We start from the raw sequence: 20,862 nt of genomic DNA on the forward strand, positions 1-20,862 counted from the left end.
TTTACAGGTGCAATTTTTTTTTTTTTTGAATTTACAAGAACTGACGAGCCCAGATCTCCTACTAGCAAACATTATGCGCACATGGCATACAGCCGCACATTGGGAATATCTCCATACATGTATGTTAAATTCATGGTGTTGTCATTGGTTACACCATAATCTTTCCACACTGTCTTGTAGGGCTAGAATAGAAGATATTGAGTTGCAGAAAATGAATGTTGAATCTGAGTGATAACTATTCTCAGTCTCTCACTATGGTTTAATCAAGTAAAGTAATGGAGAAATGGGCCTTTCCATATGGTCTTTTCCCAACATTCAACAGTTACATGGGATCCATGGATGTGAATGTAAGAGCCACCTCCAACCCACCAAAAGAAGTAGATAAAATATTCATTTTCATACCTTTGATGTAGTTTTTAACTACCCTCAACCATATTGCAGCAAAAAAAAAAAAAGGTACCCTCAACCATAATAAAGATGGTTCCTTTTTGGTTGATTAATACAAATTGGTGAGAAGTATGTATTGTCACGTGAGATACAAGAGTCACTTCAACTAGAATGATTAGACTTCACCCCCCCTTCAAACTATAGGTGTAATGTGGTTAGGGGTGATCATGGGTCGGGCTTTGCACTTATGATAAGGTCTATAGCTTAAGCTTGGGCCAGGCTGGGCCGGGCCTGATTCCGGGCCAATGTCATTCATATATAAAACATTACATATCTATATATTAAATGACATAACATGCATATAAACTTATTTTATATATATTATATAATATAAAATATTACATATAATATAAATTATACATGTCATTATATAATATTTATATATAAAATATATAATATAATGTAAATTAACATGTATACATATGTATACATTATATACAAAATGTGTAAGTTTAAATATATGCGGGCTCAGATGGGCTTGGGACAATCTTGAAGTAGTAAGCCCAAACCGGGCCCTAAAATTTGCAGGTCTGATGTGGGTCTGGGCCCAGGCTGAAATGATCACCCCCAAATGTTGTCCATGATGGGCCTACATGGCATATTTTTGTCATGATGTTTGCTTCTATCATACCATGCCAATATGATACAACAAAGCGGGGAGGGTAACCCGACATGATTTTTTTTTTTATGAAGGAAAAAAAAAGAATAAAAATTTGAAGAAAAAACTTAACAAAATGGACAACAAATTTGAAAAAAAAACAACTTACAATTTATTCCATATGAATTTTTATGTATACAATTATTCATATATGAAATAATAAAACAAAATAAAAAAATACAATGGAATTGGAATGAAAAAAAAATTAAAAAAAATTACAATAAAATTCACACAAAATCATTGTAATTTGGAAATAAAATTAAAATTCAATGTTTATAATAATATTAAAAATTTTGTACACTTATTGGCTCTTTAAGTCTCATCTCATTCACTTGAATTTTCCAGTGTTTCGTCCGATGAAGTGTCATGCCGTCATCGATCTTGTAGTCTATCATTTGCATTTAGTGAATCTTTGAAAGGTATGCATGTTTCAAAATTCCATCTGTCATACGACTTCTCTTGTCATCAGATACCCTATTACCAACATTAAAGCAACACTTTAATGTGACTATGGTCATTGGAGGGATTAATAGATCATGTGTCATGATAGTAACACAAGATGAGAGGAAATTTGTAAAATAACTTTGTAAATAAAACTGAAATTAATTAAATGAACATGAAAAAGAAGAGCAAGCAACTTGTCATTTAGATGGTAACACAACTTGTTGTTGCTTGCTTCTATTTATTCACAACTACCACTGCTACCAAATGGTGGCATGCCATGTCATTTAGATAATGAGTTGTTGCATACGTTTGTGACAATATGTTGCGTTGTTGTGCTCCATTGCTTTGTCAACATGTCATTGCAGGCAGGGACTACTTCAATGATGCACTAAATCGCCTGGACACTAGTGCCTAAGGCTCAGTTTGGAAGGAGTATAAATACAAATTTGTAGAGTACAAAACATTACATTTTATATTTGTAATGTAAACATTTGTATTTGTACTCCTTCCAAACTGAGCCTAAGGTAAGCTCGATTTTTGCAACGTGACAATGATTCAGTGTGTCATGTTGCAACTGTAATTGTGCATTGTGGTTTGGGTGCTAAGTGAGATCTTTAGGCTGTTAACTGTCTAGATGTTGGTGCGTTGTGGGCACTTATTTGAGTATCTACAACATAGTGTCCGTGGGACTTGAATCCATGGATATACACCTTGCATTTATTAAAATGAAGATTGAGAGAGTTTTTTTCATGGGTTCAAAATAAGTACTTGGGAGCTTCTTGATCTTCAAAGAAAGCAATGTAAATGATACGAAACCGATGCATGAGAATAAATAACTTGGGATTGGCCAAAACAACCTTCTTGGAAATAGGGGAGACTGATACAAACTTATGAGAGACTGTAGGGAAACTTCTCAATTTTGAAAAGCAGGGGAGAGTATACATGCTATACGAACTAAGGGGAGACTATAGGGGATAGTATACACACTCTTCTCAATCTTTCTTTGGCCATAGATGTAATGGGAATGGGAAGGAATGTGAAGGATGGGAGTTTTGGATAGTTTCCTACTACATCATGACTTAGAGTTGTGATTGATCATGAATGTGCTTGAGTGATTGAGGTGGGGTTGGGAAAGGGAGAGGGGCCTTGCTAAGGTGGCAATCGGAAAAGGGAAAAGGGTCTACTGAAGTGGCAAATTAGGAAACTTATGAAAGAAATAAGGGAGAGACATTAGATACATAGGGTTTGAGGAAGGGAATAAAGGAGAGACCATATGAAGTGGCTACTTTTGTTATGTATATATATGGGATGTTTGGTATGGCTTCTGTTTACTAAATAAACGTCTATGCTTGAATTGTCTTCAAAATTGAGAAAAAGTGGTTGATAAACATTTGGCAGTTATGTGCCATTAGGCACCACATAAGCAGAATAGTAAATAAATACCTCTGTGTTGGGAGAAACATTAAAATTAACCTTTCCTCAATGGTTGGCTTGCACATAAACCGATACAAATGTTTGCCAGATAAATTAGCCTACCAAATAATAATTTGGGACAAACACCTACATGATAAACTTGCACTGTTTATCTAATAAATAAAAGTCATACCAAACACCATCATAGTAAGATGATTTTCTAATATATTTTAGTTGCATAACAAGTTATTTTACCAAACAAATTTTGTGCACGCCAACATAGAAAAACAAATTTTCTGAACTATACTAGCTTCATTTACTATGATTGTTACTTTTGTCAATTAACCAATCTATTATTGAATAAGTTATTTACCAATCATTGCTTATACAACTATTAATTTTGCATTTTTGGCAAGCTCTTCAACAAACCCGAAGCCTTGCCAAATGGGGCCATATGTTTTTAGCCTTAGCTAGGGGTGGCAACGAGTCGAGCTTTTCATGAGCCACTCAAGCTCGACTCATGAAAAGCTCGGTTCAGCTTGGTTTCAGCCAAGCTCAAGCTTGAGCCAATTCAGTGGCTCGATTATTAAACGAGCCGAGCTCGAGCCTACTAGAGCTCGGCTCATGAGGCTCGCAAGCTGGCTCAAATATCTCTCTATATAATAAAATTATAGAAAATAAAATATATAATAAAAATATTATAATTTTTACTTTTTAAATATAAAAAAATTATGTATAATTTTTATTTTTATAAAATATAAAACAAGTCGAGCCGAGCCGAGCTCAAGCTTATGAACTCTTGACTTGAGCCGAGCTCGAGCTCAAGGTTCTGGCTCGAACCGAGCTCGACCTCGAGCTCGAGCTTGGTACTATTCGACTTGAATCCACCCATAGCCTTAGCCATTTCCTTGATCTCATATTTGGAGTGAAAAAACATACCACTTTAAGGAAAAACCAAACTAGAAGAGGAATGCTTTAAGCTAGGGCTGGAAATTTTGACACCAACCCACTTGGCCCACCCAAACCCACCCATTTGAATAGTGGGTTAGGGTCGATTGGGTCAAGGATTACCCATTGACCCTCTCTTTGGGTTGGATTTATTCTCCTCAAACCCTCTTGACCCTCTCTTTGGGTTGGATTTATTCTCCTCAAACCCTCCCTCTCCCTCTCATTTTCATTTTACATGAAAAAGTTTTTTATTTTTTACATTGGTGCAATCTAATATGAATATTATCCAATGACAAAGTGCCATGAAAAAAACTTTTGATTTTTTTCTAATATGATTTTTTTTTGTAATTTTTTCCAAAATATTCTTTTTGAAAAATTTATCATTTTCTTGTTTTTTGCATTTCTTTTACTTTTTTGCTATAATATATAGATTTTTGAATATTCTATCATTTTATGTATTTTGTAGTTTCTGTTTTATCCAAAATTTATATTTTTTGAGTTTTTTGTCTTTTCCAATTTATTTGTAATTTCTAATAATATTCATTATTTCTTGTGTTTTTATGTATTTTATATTTGAAAATATTTTTGAAAATTTTATGTTTTTCATATCCTTTTAGTTGAAATATATATGTGTGTATTTACATTTTTCTGTAATTTTTTTGCAAATTTTTATAATTTCTTGTATTTTTTACAATTTCTAGTGTTTTACATGAAATATATATCATTTACCATTTTCTGTGTTTTTATAGATTTTTACTTTTTATTTGAAAAATTGAAACTTTTTATATTCGTTTATTCTATGTTTTTATGCAATTAAGATAGAAAAAATAAAAAAAAACCTACTTTAAATTAGAGGGTCAAATGAGGATGAGTGAGGGTCAGAGTGGCAAATGGGTTAGCGGGTCAATATGGTGGGTTCCCTAGCCCAACCCAACCATTTGCCACCCCTACTTTAAGCTCCGTAAGGTCTCAAACAAGTCAGCACGAGAGAGAGAGAGAGAGAGACTTCACTGTTCGCCTTCGCCATGGTAAATTTCCATGCTCCTATCTGAAAAATCTCTTGTTTCCGTTTCCCTTTTTCCTAAGCTACCAGTCGAGTCCGATCGTATTGTTTTGGGTTTCTATTTTCGTGGGGTATTCGTGATTTTCGATTTTACCCATGGTCGATCATTGGAGTTTATTTGTTTTGAATTCCAATCCGAGATTTATCTGAAAAAAAAATGCTCAGGGTTTCGTCATTGTTACTTGCTCTCAAGCTTTAAGAATTTGAAGATTGCTGTGATAACGAGTTCTTGCTGTTTTTTGTATTGTTCATGTTCTAGCGCATTAAATTGATGCCAGTATTTCGTTTGTGCTTTTATGTGGAGAAATTTGTGTCATTCTTTGGTCAGCTTTTTTTTTTTTTGTGCTTTTAATGTTCCATAGTTTGATTTGGAAGAGAACTTGCAACCCAATCAAAGTTGAAGCAAACAAATGATCCCCTTCTTCCTCCCTTTTTTGCTTCGCTTTTGGGAGTGGAGGCCTTCGATTTCCTTCTATAGTTGTTATTTCTCTTAATCAAGTCTATATAAGCACAGTAACCATCTTCTTTTTCCCTCTAAGAATTTATTCGATTATATTTGGTTGAGCTTGAATATTTTTAGGATCACTGAACTTTAGTGTATTTTGCATGTTTTTTCTGTTGATTTTGTTAGGTGCTTCTGCAGCCGGACCCGTTTCTTAATGAGCTCACAAGCATGTATGAGCGTACCACAGAGCGTGGCTCTGTCTGGGTCACCTTGAAACGCTGTAAGTATATTCTACACGATGTGTCTATTCCTCATCCTTATTTGAATTTTCCCCTTATGTTAGATAAGCGAAATGCACTTGTCTTTTGTTGTTTAATTCCAACTCGTATTTGTGTCTATTAGCATCCATGAAGTCTAAGGCAAAGAGGAATAAAATGACAAGTGCGGGTGAAACAATTGAATATCGATGCCTTGTTCGAGCTACTGATGGCAAAAAGACCATCTCCACTGTGGTATAGTTTCTGTCTGTTCCTTTTTCTATTTTCTTTTATTTCTTTTATCACTTTGTCTGCAGTTATTTTGTTTTAACGTTGAGCACACTCCTATTCTCATGTTTACCATTCAATGATTAAATAAACTATATTTAGCATTTAATAATTTGTTAATATTGCAAAGAACCATGTGCACAAACCATATATTTTACCATGGTCCAGCTGAGCACTTTCAAAAAATTGTTGTCACTTGTCACAAGTTATTGGGGAGTTTGGGGAGATCGAAACTTTTTAATCTAAATTGGAGGGGTTGAATGGTTTAATGGTCATTTAAGCAAAATTCTAAGGCTTATTTTAAAATTAGATTTTGGTTTGCATTTTGAGCAGGTTAGTAATTTCTTTTGGAGCAAGCTAAAGCGTATGTAGTATATATAGGGTTTTCCATGAGAAGAATTATGGTTTTTAATTTTACCGAAACTTCAGGACATTTTGGTTGCTTTTTGGCTAAGTACAATTGAAATCCTAAATTTTTGGTCTTTTCAACTTTTATTCAAAGTTAATGAACTTCAATGAAGTTTTGGCTTATTTCACCAAAAATTGTCAAACATTAATGAAAGAAAATAAAAAAATACAAGTCCATAAGACTTTTGTTTGGAAAGGTTACATCTCTAATAATTCTGCAATTACTAAAACTCCCCCATCTTTTTTTGGTAGGATTACCTTTCCATCATTCCACCATTCGTTGCAGTCTTCTTATAAGAGAAAAATGGATCTAAATATTTTGTAAAACTGAAAGTTTCTCCTGCTAAGATAGCAGATAATGTGTCAATTGCTGAATTTTCTTTTCTTTTCTTTTCTTTTGTGAAAAACTGCTGAGGTTGGGTGTTGGGGGGGGGGACTGCATTCCCAGAAAAGGGATCAATTCTTTGACATTCTTTTCAGGTTACATTCTCTATGGATATCATACAGAAGCAAGTTTAAATGCAGCACTAACAATGCTATGAATGGTTTTCCTGAGGGAGAATAGCCACTCCAAGAGAATTGCACAAACCCATCAAAGTAGTATATTTATCAGGAGTATTTTGGGAACTGGTGTAATGTGGTAGTTAAAGGGCTAAAACTGGTGGTAAAAGAAACAGATCACTTGCTGGAGAGATGGAGGGTTTTGTGGAGGCAACAAGGTGGAGGAAATCCTTGAAAGTGGAGGCTAAAGACTTTATCTTCAAAGAACTAAGAATCAAGGGGCACTACAGCTTGAAGATAAGGGAGGTGAAGAAGGCCACAGTTCTAGTGGAAGGCTTAGAGTAAATAGAACGGTTGAAGGATTTTTTGCACGAAGCAGCAACAAAAGGAAAACAGATATGCTGGAAGGAAAATAACACAAAATCGGGCAGAAGGTATGCTGTGGAAAGTAAACAGAATGCTAAAGGTTCATTCGTATCTCTTTCAGAGTTCTTTGACAAAGGAAGGAAACAAATGGTCTGTTTCCCTGCAGGGGAAAATAGTCAAGGATGGCGAGGAGTGACTGAGATCTTGACTGGCTTTATAGATCAAAGGAACCCAGAGATGAAGGAGATGGTGGAAGCTGCAGAAGTAGATAAGGGTCTTTATGGGGGGAAGTCATCAGTGATGGAGGGGGAGACTCCCAACCAGGGTTTTCTAGCCATGGCAAACAGTAAGAGTAATCCAATACTGAAAACACATTTCAGCAAAAATCACTGGAACAATATGTTAGTGGTTGAAGCAAAGAATCTGATTATAGATTGGAGGAGGATTGCAGACATGTTGATTAGTAAGTTGGGACTAAGGAAAACAGTCATATTAACCCCCTTCGATAAAATGAAGGCAGTGCTAGATCCTCTTGAAAACATGTGGGATGTTGAGGCTCTAAGCATTGAAGAGGGCAAGGAGATCTTCACTGTGTACAGATGGTCTTCCAGTCTTCCTCTTCTAATTCAAAAACTTTTTCCATTGAAGATGAAGTGATAGTCAGGGTGATTGGGTTGCCGTTCCATCTTTGGAAACATGAAGTAGCAGTCTTCAATCTCCTTTGCTTTGTTGTGTGGAGCTCGTTTGGTGGGGGAATTTTGGGGAGATTTGAGATTTGCTGCTTTGCTGTTAGATGGAGTCAAACTAGAGGAGATACGTAGGAAGGTCACTCTTCAGGTTGAAGGACTGCCATTACAGGTGTGATTAGCTTCTTCCATTGAAGCTTCTCTATGGTCAGAGGCTAGATAGGAAGAAGATGTACAGTGGAAGAACAAGCCCTACATGGATGGCTAGGATTGGAGAATCAGAAGATGGAAAGTTGCACTATAATAGGCAAGCAAAACATCGGCTACTCAAAAGATATGGGCAGTAAGGAAGGTCAAATACGTGGGACACAAGGCAAGGGCCTGACAGTAAAAAGATCTTTTACTCAGGTGCTAGTCTCTGGTGCCAAAATTTTGAATGAGCTGGACCAGTTAGTTTTAAAAGAAAAACCCAGATTGGATAAGGAAACCAAACTGGCTCTTGAGAGAGTTGAGCTGAGGGGGGCGGTTCCTTAAAAAATCACGTGACTGAGCAATTAAGTGGGGCTGGGCCTATTATTTCAATTGAGCCCTCTCAAACAGGAAAGTCTCTTAATGGGATGAAGGAAGCTGGCCCATATTTTAAGTTATCACATGCATCTTTAAGAAGATGTGACCGAGGAAGGATCGATGTTAGACAAATCTAATCGTCCCCATTGTGCTCTTCCATCGCTACAAAGAAATTGAACCAGAAATTAGGGTTGTTATAGTGGGTTCCCTTGAAGACACTGTCGTGACTCTCCAAAGACCGGCACAATCCAAGATCAGTTCGATGAAGCGACCTTGAAAACTGTGGAGCAGATCTGCCAACTGAAGCTGAAGGTGACTCAGATTCAGATATAGACAGCACGATCAGTATAGGAAGCTTAAATCTGCAAGATTCGAAGGATTTGTGGGAGGAAGAAAGTTTAAACATTGTTGTTCTGTTCCCAAATGAGGAAATATGTGTTTTGGAAGGATGTGGAAAAGGGGAGGAGCGGAGTAAAGTGGAAGATAAGGCTGAAAAGTTAAAACTCGAACAACCGATGCACCACACAAGGATGATGGGAACTTAGCAGTAGCTATAGAGAATGGTCAGGGTACAACTCTTCTTGCAAACAAATCCTTTCTAGAAAACTGGCATTTAACGATGTTCGGTTTGGAAGGGCAGGATTATACTCTAAAGGTTTACAAGAAAGCACTCAGAAAGGAAAATGCACCAAAGCTTTCTTCAGCTGTAGGGATTGAAAAGGTTTTGATTGAACCAAGTTTATCTCAACAACCAAATCAGAAAGAGGGAAGGATCTCTAGTCAAAATTCTGTTAATGATATCCCAACACAACTTGTTGACCATTCATCTCTTGCTAGGCCAAGTATGTTTGTCCATTCGGGTTTTGTTACTAGTCTAGGTTTTGTGCTTGAAACAGGTATCCTGGCATCATAACTAGAGAGAACAGCCGGAGGTGAGGGAGTAGAAGTTGAAAGGGTGAGGTTTGAAACAGAGGAAGAAGTTTCATTGTTAGAAAAAAAGACAGGTGGAGATGTGGAGAGAATTTGGGAGCAAATCTATGTTTTGTTGGAAGAATATAAACAGATAGAAGAATTGTTGGAGGAAACACCAAAAAACCAGAACCCCTAGGGAGCAATTGTTGTGAGAAGAAAGGAAGAGGTAAATCTAAGATGCCAGGAAAAGAGACAATTAACAAAAGCAAAAAGAAAAAGAAAAGGTCCGAAGTGGAAAGACTAATTTCAGACATGGAAGGGGACTTTGAATTTAGTGGAAAGAGGGGAGAGGAGGAAGACTCCAATGTGAAGGAAAGAGGGTTGTGGAGGGTCTCATTTTATAACTGAGTTGATGAAGATCATTAGCTGGAATGTGAGGGGTCTAGGAAGTGCAAGGAAAAGAAGGCTGATAAAGGAATTGTTGAGGAAGGAAAGGTTTGGCATTGTATTGATACAGGAAACCAAACTAATAGATCTAGATTGAAGATGGGTTAGAAGCATGTGGAAAACAAGAGTGAGTTGGTGTCAACTCCCTCTTGGGGAGCTTCTAGGGGTATAATTACTTTTGGAGAGAAGATGTGGTAGAACATTAGAGGAGATGATAGGTAACTTTTCTGTATCCTCAAGTCCAGGATGGTGGAGGATGGTTTCACATGGGTGTTAACCAATGTGTATGGGCCAGATAATTACAGAGAGCGAAATGAACTGTGGGAAGAGCTCTATGGAATTCAAGGATTATGGAAAGGCCCTTGGTGCTTGGGTGGAGACTTCAATGTAACAAGGTTTCTAAATGAGTCAAATAATGCCCAACAATCTATCACAACTAGTATGTGGAGGTTCAATGAATTTATCAATAGTTGTAATTCGAAAGAGTTCCCTATGCTACAAGCCAAATTTACTTGGTCCAATTTCTAGGAGAATCCATCTTGTTTAAAACTAGATGGATTCCTTTTCAATGAAAGTTGGGAAGCACACTGGAGGGGTTTGGTGGCTAAAGCTCTGCGTAGAGTTACCTCAGATCACTATCCCATAGAGCTAGGCCAAGAGACCCTTTGGCTTGGACCTAAACCTTTTAGGTTTGAGAACATGTGGTTGACACACCTGAACTTTGTGCATAAATTTGAGGAATGGTTGAGAGAAGAGATTAGGGGAGCGAAGTGGAAAGGGGTTAGATTTCATAAGAAATTAAAAAGTTTGAGATCCTAAATAAAAGATTGGAATAGGGAGGGATTTGGTAGATTGGAAGGGCTAAAAGTCAGGTTGCCATTCCAAATTGAGGATTTAGATTCAAATGAGCATCAAAGGACCATGAGTGCACAAGAAAGAGAATTGAGATGGAATGTGAAGAAAGATTTGGAAGAGGTCCTATTTGAGGGGGGAGATATCTTGGAGGTAAAAAACCTAGGCACAAATGGATCAAAGAAGGGGATGGGAATACCAAGTTTTTTCATGCTATGACCAGTGGGAGAAGGAGAAAAAATTTTGTTACCAAAGTTAGGTTGGAGGAGTGGAAATTGAGTCCTAAGAGGATATATGCTGCAACTCACTTCAAATCCATTTTGAGTAGGCCCTTGGAGAGGTGGGTGAGAGCAGAAGATCTGGATTGGCCAAGTCTATCAGCCGTTGAGGCGGGTTGGTTGGAAAGAAACTTTGAAGAGGAGGAGGAGGAGATAAGACAAGTTGTCTTCTCTATGGACAGATCAAAGGCTCTTGGACCAAATGGTTTTACTATGGCTTTCTATCAAGAGTGTTGAGACACTATTAAAGAAGACTTGTTTGAGGTGTTTAGGGAGTTTGAAAACAATCATGTGATTAGTCATCGAGTTAATGCCACACTCTTAGCTCTCATCCCGAAGAGATTAGATGCCAAACACCCTAAAGATTTCCGGCTGATTGGTTTGGTGACTAGCATCTATAAGATTATGGCAAAACCACAAAAGTGCTTTCATTAAGGATTAAAAAGGTCCTTTCCTCTCCCATTGCTCAAGCCCAAGGAGCCTTTGTATAGGCAGATTATAGATAAGATCCTTATAGCAAAATGTGTGGAGGAAATGAGGAGATTAGGCAATCAAGGTTTCATTTGTAAGTTGGATATTGACTAGCATCTATAAGATTGTGGCAAAAGTGCTTTCATTGAGGATTAAAAAGGTCCTTTCCTCTCTCATTGCTCAAGCCCAAGGAGCCTTTGTACAAGATAGGCATATTATAGATCAAATCCTTATAGCAAATGAATGTGTGGAGGAAATGAGGAGATCAGGCAATCAAGGTTTCATTTGTAAGTTGGATACTGAGAAGGCCTACGACTTGGTGGATTGGAATTTTCTATTAGAAGTGTTAAGAAAATGTGGATTTGGGGATAGATGGTGCAAGTGGGTGAATGGATACATAACTTGTCATTTTTTAGTTCTAGTTAATGGAGGGGTCAATGATTTTTTTTTTTCTAGCATGTGGAGGGCCAAGGAAGGATTGATAAGTGGTTGGAAGATAGACAGGAGTAATGTCCCTGTGACTTATCTTCGGTTTGCTGATGATATTATCATTTCTTTTTTGTGAAGGGAGAGACTTTAGGGAGAGTGAGAAACCTAAAAGATCTTACTGTTGAAATAATTTAGTTATTTGTGTTAGGGTCTGTTTGGCTAGGAAAAGCGTTTTTATTTCTGTTATGTTTGTTATTGTACTCACTTACAGCAGGGGCACAATGGTCTTTTCCCTTCTTATTTCTGCCGCCCTATATAATAAAATAAAAGCTGGCACCACCAGCACTGTTCTATTGCCAATCTCTTCTCTTGTCTTCTCCCTTCTCTCTTCTTCTCTTCTCTTCTGTTTCTCTTATTTCTGGCCGGCCACACTGTCAAGGCTTACTAAATCCTTTGAGTTTGCTTCAAACTTGACAATTAACTTTGACAAAAGTTGTGTGGTTGGAATCAATTTGGAGGTTTGGGAGATAGAGTCTGTAGCAGGTTGTCTAGAGTGTTTTGTGTGATTGGCCTTTAACCTACTTGGGTCTTCTATTAGGAGCAAACCCAAAAAAGGTTGGCAACTTGGAAGAAAAGTTACATTTCATTAGGGGGTAGAGTGACCTTGATTAGGGCGGCACTTGCTAGTGTTTTGGGTTACTTTCTCTTAGTGTTCAAGATACCCTCAAGGGAAGAAGCTAGAAAAGGTGATGAGGGATTTCTTGTGGGAGCCAGGGGAAGTGAGGAAGGATCATCTAATTAAGTGGTAGGTAGTCAACAAAACTAAGGAAGAAGGGGGATTAGGATTAGGTAACCTAGTTCTTAGGAATGAAGCTCTACTAGGGAAGTGGCTTTGGGGATGGCCGTTGGAGAGAGAGAGGTTGTGGCACAAGGTGGTGACTAGTATTCATGGATGTCCGCGGAACGGTTGGGATGTCGGGGTATCTCGATGAGCGACTCTCGCAACACTTTGGAAGGCTATATAATGAATCCTTCCCCAATTCCTCAATATGGTCAGGTATGATGTTAATTTTGGAAATAGTGTTCTTTTTTGGGAAGACATTTGGGTAGGCAACCAACATCTTAAAGACCTTTTTCCCTCTTTTTACTCTCTTTCCCTTTATAAGAAAGAGCCGGTTTGCAATGTTATTTCCTCCCTAGCTTCTTCTTCGGCCTTAACTTGGGATTTTGGTTTCCAAAGAGGGTTACATGATGATGAAAGTGCTTGTGTTTCAGAGCTGTTGTCTTTACTTGAGTCTGTTAGTCTAGATCCTCTCAAACTTGACACAAGAATTTGGACCCCTAACCCAAAGGCATTTTCACCTGGTCTTCTTTCTTCAAATCCCTCTGCTCCACTTCTGCACCCCAGAACTTCCCAGTTAAAGAATTCTGGACTAGACCCATTCCCCCAAAGGTTGCTGTTTTTTGTTGGGAAGTTTATTATGGTAAGATTAATACCTTTGAAAACCTGCAAAAGTGGAGACCAAAATGGTGCTTATCCCCTGATTGGTGTTCTTTGTAAAGCTCAGAATGGGGACTGTCACCACTTACAGATCTCTTTCTCCTTTGCTGCAGCTTTATGTAATTGGAGTTTTATGTTGTTTGAGTGTAGGTGGAACCTGCCATCCGATATTAGCCTGCTGTTTAGTCTGTCTACTTTTGAATGGCACACAAAGAGAGGGAGAATTGTGTGGGAGTGCGTAAGAGCAGTTTTGTTGTGGACTGTTTGGGAAGAAAGGAACATTTTTTTTTTTTGTGAAAAAGAAATGAGTTTTTTGGAAAAATAATGTATTTTGACAAGGGAAAATCAGTGGCTGAAAACTTTAAACCTCTTTGATGCATACTCTTTCGATGACCTATGGTCAATAGGGGTGTTCACGGTCTGGTTTGGTGCAGTATGGAGAAGATCTGAGATCAAACCAGTAAATTATGGTTTGAGAAATTTCTAAACCGAACCAAACTGTTTTGGTATGGAAACCAAACCAAACCGTTTTTTATGGTTTAGTGCGGTTTCTAATACGGGTTGGGGACTTTGGACCATTCTATGGTTCTTTTGGGCTTAACCCAATTAGAAGGCCCAAATAACTCCCCTAAAAATTAAAACTCAAAACTTATATTTATTATTTTATTATAAAATAAAGAGTTCATTATATATTTATAATTTTGCGAATTCCATTTGGATATATTATATATAATGTTTATATATCATATATTCATATTATATATATGTATATAAAATTTCGGTTTGGTTTGGTTATGGAGAAGCTGGTTAAGAATAGATGTGGTTGAATGGATGCCACTTGGGGAGGTGTTTATTAAGCTGAACTTTGATGGGAGTAGCCGAGGTAACCCTGGACCTTCAGGTATAGGAGTTCTGAGAAATAAAGACAATAGCATTATATCTTTGTATTCAGGTCCTGTGGGTGTGGAGGATTCTTTAAGGGCCGAATTACTTGCTACTGTACAAGGAATCCAGCTCGCAAACCAGATAGGAATAGAGCATCTGCTTATTGAAGGGACTCCCAGGTGATAGTGGGTTGGTTGTGGGATCCAGATTCTGTGATCTGGGGCTATAGAGATCTTCTCAAAGAAGTTAAATGGCTAACAAGGAATATGACAATTAGAGTTCAGAGGGTAGGCAGATCAGCAAACTCAATGGCTGACTCACTTGCAAAACTCAGGATCCATACCACTCTTCTGATCACTTCCAGCAGCTTCCATATCTTTTCAAAGTATTTCAAACACCAAAAAATGCCAATAGAAATACTCCTAGAGTCAATAGCACCTCCAATACTGTCATTGTAGTGCTCCAGTGAAGGTACCATTAATCTGGAGAAGCAGGAAGGACAAAACCCGGCAATCGATCTCTAAAATCAGTCCAATAGACCTCTAAACCAGGTTGATCTCAATAACACACCAATTCAAGTCCACACAAACTGAGAACCTCCAAAAATACCAACCTTGGAAAGGTCCATCAGAGAATCATCTATTCTCGGAAAGAAGAGAATCACCATAAAACAAGATTGATTTCACTAGGGCAACAATACGTATGCATATACCTACTTTATACCTTCTTTGTTATGCGTATCACTGATGATGATTTGCTTCATTTTTCTTTGCTCTTTTCTCATATTGACAACTTATTCTGGGCTAGGAATAGGAAAAAAATTATCCACAGGCCCATTTTGCCTTTTTTATGGAGGGTTGTTTAAAACTTGATCCGCATTTTGAACCTGAAGCTAAGCTTGCATTTCCACTAGCCATTGGAAATGCAATCACTGCCAATCACTTGCACCTCATCTCCCATTTCATCTTCATCTTTAATTATATTTTAAACACAATCAAAATCTGAAATTCTGCCCCCTTCTTGATCTCTAACCATGTCATCTTTCATTGACTCTTTTCTTTGTATGTATGATAATCAGATAATATCTCTTTTACCTCTTTTGGGCACTTATTGTAGCCTTTCACATTTCTCCTACCACTAATTATATCTATATGCTTCTTTGCTCTAAAAATCCTTCCATTTTTCACTTTGCCGCAAAATTTGTAAGTGAAGAATTGAGGAGGCACATGGGTTCTTAAGGGAGCACATGATCAATAAGGAAGGGGCAATGATAGATGATTTTTCTGGTCCATCATGTTCTTCTATGATTAGAACTTGATGGGAGGTCGTGGGTCTGGATGTCAATAACAATTTGATAGAGGATCTTCAGGAAGTGAAGGAAAAGGAGAACAAAGGGGGAGTAGTTGAAGGGTCCAGTGAGACATAGGCTTTGCGTGTAGGCAACGATTTGCAACAGTTTGGTGAAATATCAAGGAAGGATCTGATTTGATCCTCACAGGTGAAGGAGAGGGAGGGGTTGGAAGGAGAGGGAGGGGAAGAGGAAAGGAGGAGATCAAAGAAGGTACAAGTGGTGATGAGGATTACTTGGGGAAAGAGAAGGAAGAGGATGGTTTTGGTAAAGAAGAGGAAGGGAAGAAAGTGAAGGGAATGAGGTTAACAAAGCAAATGTCTACCAAGGGAGAAGGAAATATAGAGTGAAGCCTTTTAAGGATTTCTTTCCCTCTTTGTTTTTCCTCTCCTTGTTCAAAAAGTAACCTATCCAAAGATTTGCTTCCTTCTCTCCGTTGATTGGTATTAGTTGGAACTTTGGTTTGAGAGACCATGAGTTTGATCAAGTTGCCTTACTTTTAAAAACCCTTGATTCTGTTTTTTTTTTTTTTTTTTTAAGATCCCGCTAAACTGGATAATCGGGTTTGGACTCCTCACCCTAAGGGCTTATTCTCTTGTGCTTCCTTTTTCTCTTTGGTGTGCTCTAATTGCACCTCTCTGCCCTTCCCTTCTAAAACCATTTGTTCTAGGCCCCATCCCACCCAAGGTTGGAAGTCTTTGTTGGGAAGTCTTTCATAGAAAATTAAATGCTTTGGACAATTTGCAAAAAGGAAGATCCTTTCTTTGCATTTCCCCCAACTGTTGTATTCTTTGTAAAGCCAATGGTGAGAGCTGTGACCATTTACTAATCTCTTACCCTGTTGTAGGCCTTTGAGAAAGGCTTTTTGTTTTGTTTGGGTGTAGGTGGAATTTTCCTTTGCAGGTTAGAAGCTTATTTGACCCTACCACCTTTGAATGGCCTTAGAAAAGCGGCAGAATCTTGTAGAGATGTACTAGAGCTGCCTGCTTTGTTTTGGACGGTATGGGAGGAGAGAAATGCTAGAATTTTTAATGATACGGAAAGAAATGAAGACGCTATTTTAATGATACATTAGGTAAAACCTTGGATTTGTTTTCCCTTTTTCCTTTGATGATATGTGGCGGGATTGGGAAGTTGTAGCAAAAAACTCAGATTATGAAGATAAGCCATTTTCATTGTGGGTATCTCCTGAAGATGGATTTATAAAACTCAATTTTGATTGTAGTAACTTGGGTAATCCAGGGCCTTCACAAATAGGGGGTGTTTTTAGGAATGCAGAAGGCCATCTATTGATCATTTATTCAGGTCTTGCAGGAATGGGGGATTCCATCCATGCTTAATTTCAAGCAATGTTGCAGGGAGCACAGCTTGCAAGAGAGCTGAACTTTGACAGATTGCTAATGAAGGGGATTCTAAGCTGATGGTTGGGTGGTTGAAGGAATTGGATACTGTAATATGGAATTATAGAGAGGCAGTGAAAAGATTTAAATGGATGACTATGACTATGACTGTAAGAATTCAGTGGGAAAGGAGATCAGCTAATAGGGTGGCAAACTACTTAGCTAAGCAAGGGATGCATAAAGATTATCTTTCTTGGGTTCAATTGTCAATCTTATTTGTAATTGAGGCTGCATCTCGTTCCTCTATTTGTGAATCTTCACTTCATAATCTGTTACTACTTACTAGCATGAAGTGCACGGATAGGCACAAAGGAAAGTGCATTTCATACATACATGTGCCTGGACCTGGGCTAGACACACTAAAATGTGCCTCACCTTTGCGCCTAGGTCTGCCTTTTAGAACACTGAGTGAAGAGCTTAGAAAAGATTATGAGGGATTTTCTTTGGGAACTACGGAAGACCAAAAGAGAGCATGTGGTGAAGTGGGGTGTTGTTTGTGGGCAAGGATGCAACTTGGGTGGGTTGGGTTGGGTTGAGGGTCAACCCAAGTCCAACTCTAAGATTTAGACCGTAGGTTCAGTCGTGGTCCAAGTTGAGCCTTAATTGAGCTAACTCAACACAACTTGGGGTTGGTCTTGGTCAGGCTTGGGCAAGTTAGTTGGATTTGAAAGCATCTTTGAATATGTTTTGATATCTGTTTTTTATTTTTTTTATCAATAAACATCCACTTTTTATTGGGCTTTATAGCCTAGTTTAGGAGTTGAAAAAGGTATTTTTATATAAATAAAATGGGCTTTATAACCCATTTCCTGACCTCCTTTCCCGTTTTAGAATAATTGCCATATCTCTAATTAACCATTGAAATATTTTCATTGAATTCCTATATTTCCAAAACATTGTTTTTGGTTCCTTCAGCCACCCTACTACCAATTTAGAGTCACGCTCAATTATCAATCTGTCATAATTGAAGTCTAGCAAATTGTGCCCCTTGCAGGACTGCTTTGAACTCAGCATACATTGAACCCCTTCTCCAACAGGCCTGAAAATACAGCAAGAATGTGCCCCTTCAGTATTTTTAAAAGCTCCTCCTATGCCAGCCGGCCTTGGGTTTTCAAGACTACTGCCATCAAAATTTAACATGATAAAACCTTCCAGGGGAATCTGGACTGCAACTGGTTTATTCTTCATAATAGAACTTCTTGCTACAGCTTCCCAATTTCACCAAATATCATCAAGAGAGAAGTCTGAGAAAAGGTCTAACGATTTAGTCCAATGTATAGTCCTATTTACAACACATTCCCACGCTACCTCCTCATTCCTTTCTGTCCCATTGAAAGTTCTTTTGTTCTTTTCCTCCCATACTGTCCAAATTAATGCAGCCTGAGTACACTCCCACATAACTCTACCCCTTCTCTTTGGCTGGCTGAAGGTCATAGGCCAAAAATACTACCAATCTGTGGGGGCACACTCCACCTGTTACCAAAAAGACCAAAAATATTTTCCCCAATACCTACAATAAAAGGGCAGGAGACTAGAAGGTGGTAACTACTTTCTCCGTTTGGTTTGCAAAGGATACACCAGTGTGGGGAGATACATAGATGAGGTATTTTTTTGCGGGACATCCATAGTGTTAATTTTTTCATGAAAGACTTCCCAACACAAAGCCCCAACCTTGGGAGGAATAGGTTTGGACCAATCACAGGACAAGGTTGAGGGGTGGGGGATGAACACAAGGAAGAGAAAAAAGAGGCACAGGAGAAAACTCCCTTAGGATGGGGAGTCCAAATCTGACTGTCTGGCTTAGAAAAATCTAGAAAAATAGATAATAGATTTTGGACAAATTAATCCTTCAGGTGCTTTCTCTAGTTCATCCGTTTTTCAGTCCCTCACCGCTTTTTTGCCCTTCTGACATCTTTTCTAGCAGCAGAAATTTGGATCAAAACTGTTACCTCCAAAGATCGGGGCTTTGTGTTGGGAAGTTTATCTTCAGAAAATTAACATTTGCAATGTTTTACGAAGACTCAGACCTAAGTGGTGTCTCTCTCCACATGTGTATTTCCTTTTTAGGGAAAGTGGGCAGTCTACTTTTCATTTACTAATCGCCTACCTGTTAGCTATTTGCGTTTGGGAATGGTTCTCTTCTCTTTTTTGATGCAGGTGGAGCTCTCCAACGGATGTGGTAAGTTTATTCAACCTTTCTTCACTTCGCCTAGAAGAAGGGGGAAAATAATGTGGTGGTGCACAAAGATAGCAATTATCTAGAAAATTTGGGAGGTAAGGAATGCAAGGATTTTTCAGAGGAAAGTGGTATATCATAAAGATCTTCATGGTCAAAGTGGTATATCATCATCATCATCCAAGTCTTATCCCAACTTATGGAATCAAGGGGTTGGCTACATGAATCTTGTTTTGCCATTATGTTCTGTTTGATGCCATATCTACGCCCTAGCATGAGCACAAAAAGACAAGTTAGGATCCACGATCATGAGAATTTGACAAAAGCTTTAGTATTGGCTGCCAACCTGATGTGAACCCTCCTTTATCTGGGCTTGGGACCGGTGATGTAAGACAAGCTCCCATTGGTGGAGTGTCATGGTCAAAGTGGTACATTGGATTTAAACCATTCATAAAAAGTGAAAATGATAAAAAAACATGGAAAAGGTCCTTGATGATTTCCTCTCCCATCTTGATCAGAATTCTTTTTCTCAATTTCAGCTGTATTTTGTCTTTTCATTTATATTTTATATATTATACTCTTAAATTGGAGCATATTTAGAAGGCAAACCAGCATACATTATATCTACCCTGATAATTGGCTTTGGTTATGATGATCTTACACAGTTGCATTTGTCTTCCTAATTTTTCTTTCCTGGCTATTTTTGTAGGCTCCATCTGGTCCATGGTTGGGATGCATTAGCAATTTCTACTAGTTGGTTTAAACCTCATTATCTATCATGGTGTTCTGAACTATTTCAAGTTCTACTTATTGTTTGATCTACCATTATCTGTATTGATACTTATATTTTTTTGATCAATAACAGTAATTTTCATTAATTAATCAAGAAAAAGGTTACACAGGAGGGGAGCTGAAATATCTTAACTCCCCAAAAATGGCAACATACACCCAATACAAAATAACAACAATTACAACTAAGCCCAAAAAGGGGGATTCCTATTCACCCCTTGCCTGGCTAAGCCATCTGTGAAGGAATTGATATTGATACTTATTTAGTTAATAACATTTTAATATACTGTATAAGAATATTCAATGGTAATATTTTAAAACATGTGCTTCCTAATTAGAAATTCAGAGTACTGTCATATGTATATTTGGCTTTATATGTGTATCATATCTTTTTCCTCTTCCTATTATAGTTTTTGTATGTCTAGATGGAATGCCAATCTAAATTGGTTTTGTTATCCTTTGAGTATAAGCTATCAGCAAAGGACCATCTCCGCTTTCAAGCTTCATATGCTACAATTCTGAAGGCACACATGAATGCACTAAAGAAGAGGGAGAGGAGGGACAAGAAAAAGGCAGGCGATGGGCAAACGAAACAAGAAGATTTGAAGAAGCCTCCCAAAAAGTCTTCCAGTTAACCCAGGTTTATTCATTCTCCACCCCTTAGACCTCATTGGGATTTCTTTCTTCAGAGGTTCTAACCTACTATCCATGAAATGGGACAAACATAATTATTATTTTTTGTCTTTTTTCCTTTTATGACTGGTTTGAATGGTGAGGAAGAGAAAACAAAAGGAACTTGTAAATGACTTTCTATTTGATTGAGACATATGAATATATATTTCTTTTCATTGCATGGAATATGGATTGCCATCTTATAAATTAC

The 20,862-nt window shown here is 37.9% G+C and overlaps 1 protein-coding gene across 2 annotated transcripts; it reads left to right on the forward strand.

Moving 5' to 3' along the window:
- The first annotated feature begins 4,783 nt into the window (after window positions 1-4,783).
- On the forward strand, window positions 4,784-20,837 carry LOC148873322 (Signal recognition particle, SRP9/SRP14 subunit). 2 transcript variants are annotated; one of them, XM_088960965.1, is made up of 4 exons: window positions 4,784-4,938; window positions 5,605-5,698; window positions 5,821-5,930; window positions 20,450-20,837. In XM_088960965.1, the coding sequence occupies exons 1-4, from the start codon at window positions 4,936-4,938 to the stop codon at window positions 20,612-20,614; spliced, it is 372 nt and encodes a 123-aa protein (XP_088817091.1). In that variant the 5' UTR covers window positions 4,784-4,935; the 3' UTR covers window positions 20,615-20,837. The 2 variants fall into 2 exon arrangements, with proteins under 2 accessions (XP_088817091.1, XP_088817093.1); XM_088960967.1 differs by lacking the exon at window positions 4,784-4,938 and adding an exon at window positions 4,941-5,486.
- Window positions 20,838-20,862: the final 25 nt, after the last annotated feature.

Source organism: Nelumbo lutea, chromosome 1 (assembly GCF_056320005.1).
Source record: "Nelumbo lutea isolate HS-2025 chromosome 1, American lotus-T2T, whole genome shotgun sequence".
NCBI classification, from domain to species: Eukaryota; Viridiplantae; Streptophyta; class Magnoliopsida; order Proteales; family Nelumbonaceae; genus Nelumbo; species Nelumbo lutea.